Source organism: Eurosta solidaginis, chromosome 1, assembly GCF_040869045.1.
Source record: "Eurosta solidaginis isolate ZX-2024a chromosome 1, ASM4086904v1, whole genome shotgun sequence".
Taxonomy (NCBI): Eukaryota; Metazoa; Arthropoda; class Insecta; order Diptera; family Tephritidae; genus Eurosta; species Eurosta solidaginis.
The window spans coordinates 58296140-58301968 of NC_090319.1; the positions used below are offsets into that span (position 1 = coordinate 58296140).

Consider the following 5829-nt stretch of genomic DNA (forward strand, 5'->3'; position numbering starts at 1 on the left):
AGAGAGCGCTGCCAAAATGCACATTTTTTATAACATTTATTAATGATGCCACTCCAAACAAAAATGAATAGATTTGAAAATGGGGATTTTTGACATACATTTCGGCGATTATAGTTTCAATCATTTAATAAAATGATAGTCGTAAAATGTTTATTTCCTTAAAGTTATTTTACAATAATACGACTAGTTAGAGTTAAATATAAACCAATCTAAGTAAAACTAACATTTCGATTAAATTAATTAGTCAAATATTGTAACGCATTTAACTCGCAGTGAAAACCATATATTCTTTTGAAATTTCAGTAAATCGGACCTATGATATAATAGTAAACATTGTTTAATGGATAGGGCTTATCCTACATGTCTGGCGTTCCAGGTTCTGTGATCAAAATGGACTGGTTGCATCGGGAGTTCATATTTACAAACCCTGTTTTTAGTGATAACTTTTGAATGGGAAATAATATTTACACTCCGCCTTCGAACTAATAATACTTACACTAAAACAAGTATTTTTATCTTTTTTCCCATAATTTTTGAACGCTATTCTACAGTTGTAGGTCAAACTAATGTTTACCAAAATTTTTGGCACGTTTTTCGTTTCGGCTGGCACATTTTTTTTCTGGCACCCGCTTCAGCTGGCGCGAGGGATTTATCTGTGATTGTTGCCAGCAAGAACTAGAAGATAAATCCCTCGTGAGAGCGAAAAAATGAGAGCGTAAACAAAAGATTCGTATCAATCTAATCTATGATTAAATTACAAATACACGGTTGTGGCATTACGGGATCTTTAGACATTGGTTCATGTAGTAATCGAGTCAGCTGTTACTCGTTGTTGTTATTCTACTAATTGTAACTAATCAGAAATAAAGAAATGTGTTCTGGATTAAAAATATTAAATATAGCCAAAAACGTGAGAACACTTTGTACAAGTGCAGTAACTAAAACCCTATCAAACACATTAACTAGCAGGTATTAAGCATACATGTTTTCATGTTCGTAAAATTTACATAACTTATATGTATGCATGTATCACACAGGCTACGATGGCAACAACAAGAGGCAGCTTCTGTCCAAGTTGGAGCGCTGACGACAAGGGCATTCCATTCAACTAATCTTTGCCGTGGTTTGATGGAGTTCTTCGATGATCCAAAAAATTGGCCAGAAAATGAAGTCAAAGTCGGTAGAGCTTGGAAATTGGAAGAGTTACGTATTAAATCAAATAAAGAACTGCACCAACTATGGTATCTGTTGCTAAAAGAGAGAAACATGTTGCTTACAATGGAACATGAATGTAACGATAAAATGGAATTGTTTCCTAGTCCAGAACGTATAGATAAGGTAGATGGAGAAAATGTGGATGATTTGCTCCCGCTTTAATTTTTGCATATTTCTCAAATTATTAACTTACAGGTAAAAATATCAATGGACAATCTGGAAACGGTTGTACGTGAAAGAAATAAAGCTTATCATCTTTTGGAAACAGGTCAAACTGGTGAGAGGCCTTCACGTCTTGTGTACAACCCACTTGGCATGAAGCACGTGTACAGGTATGTATTTGAAAAATTGTATGTATTCTAAATAAATGATATCCTAATTAATTTTAAGGTATTGTGAGCATATCTTACCACCACATAAGAATATGAAATGGATAAAGTCGCGTGATATTGGCTTTAGTGGTGTAGCCGTACGCAAATTTCTACGGCTCTATCGCGAAAAACTTTACAATGTTAAACGAAAGGCCAAAAAGTATGTTGAGCCATTTTATTTTGATAAAATCTTATTTTATTAGTAATATAAAATTTATTTTTATTTCAGTCGGTCTCGCAATGAAGTTATGATGTTGTTACGACGCAATCCAAACATCGACTTAGAAATGTTGGGGCGAAAATATCCAAATGTCAACGTTAATAAGCTTTTGAGAGATGATAAAACACGTGGACACTATGTTCCAAAAATCGACGTTTGAATGTTTTTTTAAATATATTATTAAAATAAATATTACAAAGAAATTTATTGCTCTATGTACAACACAGATACAGAGTCAGCTAAAAACCAATTTCGAAGCAAAACTGAATAGGCCAACGATGAATCACATCACAGAATGGTAGGCAGATCTCAGTGAAAATGGTACAACAAGGGGCACGACGAAGAAAACAAGGGTTGTTGCTGATGTATTAGCGATAAACAAACCCTAAAGCTAATACATCTTCATTTGACGAAACATGTTTTTTCCGATTTATATGTTTTTGACTATGTCTTCAAGCGCCTTTTGGATTCTCTCGCAAACCCGTGCAAAGTAAAGAGTTAAAGATATTGTTGTTGTAGCGATAAGGACATTTGCCGAAGGTTTTGGGGAGTGCTATGTTAGTGATAAGGACACTCCCCGAAGGCCTTGGGGAGTTTTATCGATTTTGATCGGCCTTTGCCGGATGCACATCCAGTACGTTCCGGTAACTAACGATGTTGATGGTGTTTAGCCGGGTATAAATCGAGCGTTTCGGTAGCAAGTATCATTAAGATACAAGCCACCCCAGCGAGTTAGGGGGATTACAATACATGAAACTTAACCATTAATACGAGATTCTTGTGAATTGTCCAAATATATTGTGGTTTCTGGTAAAATGTAATGAAAAGCACCACATGTTTGGTTAAGACAACATATATATATTTTTTTTCTGTATCTACATAAATCTACACACATTGATATTATCTAAAGGCAATTATTTGTGTACTTTTATTCATCGTCTGCAAATGTAATTTTTTTACCTTGAAAAGCGGTTAATACTGGCTTTTGGTTTTGCTTTGCTACCCAAGAAGGATGCAGCCCGCTGTCTGCTTCATTTTGGTTTTTAAGATTTCTCTTTGTTGTTGGTGCATTCACGCTTGCAACAGTAGAAATTTTCTCTCTCCCATCGCCTTCATTGTTAAATGTTATTTTCTTTCCTTTAAATTCTTTAATGCACGCTTTTAGTTTTTGTTTTGCCGCCCATGAAGGATGTAGGCTATTATCCTTAGTTTGTGATTTTTTAGTCATTTGAGTGTTATGGCGGTAGTCCTTTTTACTATTGAAAGCCTTATTTAATTCGCCATCCTCACCAAAATTATCATAATCGAATTTGATTTTTTTGCCTTGAAAACTACCTATTACAGGTTTGAGCCTCTGTTTTGCCGCCCAGGATGGATGTAAATCGGTTGCATTATTTATTTCATTTGTTTTAGGTAGTTTTCTATTAGGCCTTCTCTTATTGCCTGCATTATCGTAGTTTGAAGACTTTATATGTTTGTTAAACTTGTCTGCTGCTGCCTTTTTATATGCACCTTTATCAGACTTATGGCTATCTATATTTACTTTATTTGTCTGTGGCTCCAGCACTTGCCCATCGCGTATTACAACAGCACTGGACAGATAGTTCTCGCCACTAGCTGTAATAAAGAAGGGATCTACTACGTGTGTTATTTCTTTTTTATGTGTTTCTACTGCACAATTTTTGTCATACAAATCATTCTCAAAATCAGAAGGTATGCTACTAGATAGACTGTTATTAAATTTAGCTGTTTTTTCCTTGTGCGTAAGCGCGTGTGCAAGCTTTTCAGTTGATGCGTTTTTCTTTGTGGTGGTTTTCAAACTTTTTACATTACTTTTTCTATCATGGTTTTCACTTACTTGAACGGCCTTTTCTTTGGGCACACGATCTGGTTTTAGCTTTTCCTTTGTTTTCGTTTTAGAAATTTGTATATCTTCGATAGGTTCTATATTCCAATAACCTAATGTTGCAACATTAGCTCCCTCATCAGTTTCCTGCGCATTGTCATCAACAGTATCATCTTTATTTTGTCCAGCATTTTGTGTTTTTAGCCACTCCGTACGCTTACGTGCCATAATCTTTTGTTCTTTAGTTTCTTGGCGGTACTTGCATTTCATTTCCGTTTTTAAAATTTTAAGCCGCCGTTTACTTGGTTGCATCAGCTCTTTCTTCCATGTTTTATTTTCATCTGTTAGACCGAGTTTATCCTGAAACCCTTTTACTATATCTTGCATATCCTTATTTAATGCCACCATTGCTATTGCGATTTCTTCGGGTGTACTTAATCCATTTGTTCGAATCGCATCTGGACTTTTATCCAAGGTCAAAACTTTTTTTATCAAATCAACGCACTTCATTTTCTGTATGAACAACTTTCGCCTTAATAAATGTTCAATTAAAATTCTTTACAATTAATACTTGCCTTCAAATCCTCTAAACTCATCATTGCCTTGCCAAGGCGCTCCTTATTTCTTTCATGATTTGGGTTTTTATCCAATGCATAATTCAGCTTTTTTATTTTCTGTATCAGCTTCTGATTTGTATGCGTCTTAATACGTTGAATTGGCTTCTTGTGCGTTAACACCTGTCGTTGTTTTTATAAAATGTTTAGTAAAAATGATTCAACTAACTAGAATTCTACTTACCAGATTATTAAAAGCCACCTTGTTAATCATATTGATTCGGAAGACCTCACAAATTATTTATTTTTGATTAATTTAAATAAAGAATAGAGGTGATTCGCACTGCCAGTTAAGCTGCAGACCATTGTTTAATATATAGTTTGGCAGCTTAAATTGAGGTTTTGTTGCGAATAGAGTGGAAGGCAGTGGACTAGGCAGTCGAATGTCATATAATGTAGGAATGGTGTTCGGAGTTTTTTCAAAGTTAAAAAAAATGATAAAAGGTTTAATATAAATATAAATGTTGTTTTAATAACAACAAACACGCCTTATATATTCTATATACATAAATTCGTAAGGATTGCCTCACTTTAAAATTAGAGCTAAATAATCTAGTTTTTTTTTTTAAACTGAGCCGAGAACTGTGCGTGTGAATGTGCGAATTTTCACCGATCAGCTGTTAGTTGAGCTACTTGGTAAGATTTACAATTCTGCAGACATTGGTGCTTTATCCGTAACCGTATCGGTAACCTTTTAACAGCTGATTCCACCAACCTTATGAGAATCAATGCAATCGATTATTGGTGCCGCTAAGGTCGTAACCATTGTACATTTTTCCAAGTAGCGCAACTAACAGCGGGTCGGTGAAAATTCGCACATTCACACGCACAGTTCTCGACTCAGTTTCAAAAAAAAACTATATTATTTAATTCAAATTTTAAAGTGAGATAATTCTTACAAATTTATGTATACAGAATATATAGTGCGTTTTTGTTGTTATTAAAACAATAGTTTTATTTATATTAAATCTTTTATCACTTTTTTTTTAACTTTGAAAAAACTCCGAACACCATACCTTCTTTATATGACATTCGACTTCCTAGTCCACTGCCTTCCACTCTATTCGCAACATAACCTCTACTTAAGCTGCCAAACTATATAGTAAACAATGGTCGTAACCGTATCGTAGCCAACCAATTGGTTTTTGGTTCACCGTCGTAACGATAAACAGCTGATTATGTTAAGGATACGACTACAGCGATACGACAAACGGCACCAATGACTACAGCTTTATGGGAATCAATGCAATCGATTAAAGGGCGAATTAATGGTGACTTATAACCCTAAAGCCATAACCAGATAAATCAGCTGATCGAACCTACCTTATGGAAAGGAATGTAATCGATTAATGGTGCCATACCATAACGCTAACGCAATAGCCAATCAATTGTTTTTGGTTTCTCGCCATATCCATAACCTAAAAATATTTGAGTTGGTGAATTTAATAATTTTTTTTAGATTTTCTTCATTGTTTTGGATACATTATGACTAACATACTTATTTTTTGTGGAATATGTTTGTAATTTTTTGCGTTTTCATCATTTTTATGAAATTTTCACGAT

The 5829-nt window shown here is 34.4% G+C and overlaps 2 protein-coding genes across 2 annotated transcripts; one reads left to right on the plus strand and one right to left on the minus strand.

The window, feature by feature from the left end:
* The first annotated feature begins 770 nt into the window (after positions 1-770).
* mRpL47 (mitochondrial ribosomal protein L47) lies at positions 771-2032 on the plus strand. The gene is made up of 5 exons (XM_067791565.1): positions 771-969; positions 1038-1338; positions 1411-1547; positions 1606-1746; positions 1816-2032. Exons 1-5 carry the CDS (start codon positions 872-874, stop codon positions 1964-1966), a joined length of 828 nt encoding a protein of 275 aa, XP_067647666.1. The 5' UTR covers positions 771-871; the 3' UTR covers positions 1967-2032.
* A 603-nt stretch (positions 2033-2635) lies between these two features.
* Positions 2636-4608, minus strand: Rlb1. Its single transcript, XM_067791556.1, has 3 exons — positions 4451-4608; positions 4228-4389; positions 2636-4165 (listed from the first exon to the last, which is right to left on the minus strand). Exons 1-3 carry the CDS (start codon positions 4478-4480, stop codon positions 2735-2737), a joined length of 1623 nt encoding a protein of 540 aa, XP_067647657.1. The 5' UTR covers positions 4481-4608; the 3' UTR covers positions 2636-2734.
* Between the last annotated feature and the right edge of the window lie 1221 nt (positions 4609-5829).

Excerpts from the sequence above, each read along its gene's own strand:
- Rlb1 (XM_067791556.1), bottom strand. The coding sequence starts at position 4,480 with ATGATTAACAAGGTGGCTTTTAATAATCTG. Across the intron at positions 4,390-4,450 it reads AGGTGGCTTTTAATAATCTG|GTGTTAACGCACAAGAAGCC; the intron begins GTAAGTAGAATT and ends AAACAACGACAG. Across the intron at positions 4,166-4,227 it reads TGAGTTTAGAGGATTTGAAG|AAAATGAAGTGCGTTGATTT; the intron begins GCAAGTATTAAT and ends TTGTTCATACAG.
- mRpL47 (XM_067791565.1), top strand. The coding sequence starts at position 872 with ATGTGTTCTGGATTAAAAATATTAAATATAGCCAAAAACGTGAGAACA. Across the intron at positions 970-1,037 it reads TCAAACACATTAACTAGCAG|GCTACGATGGCAACAACAAG; the intron begins GTATTAAGCATA and ends TGTATCACACAG. Across the intron at positions 1,339-1,410 it reads GTCCAGAACGTATAGATAAG|GTAAAAATATCAATGGACAA; the intron begins GTAGATGGAGAA and ends ATTAACTTACAG.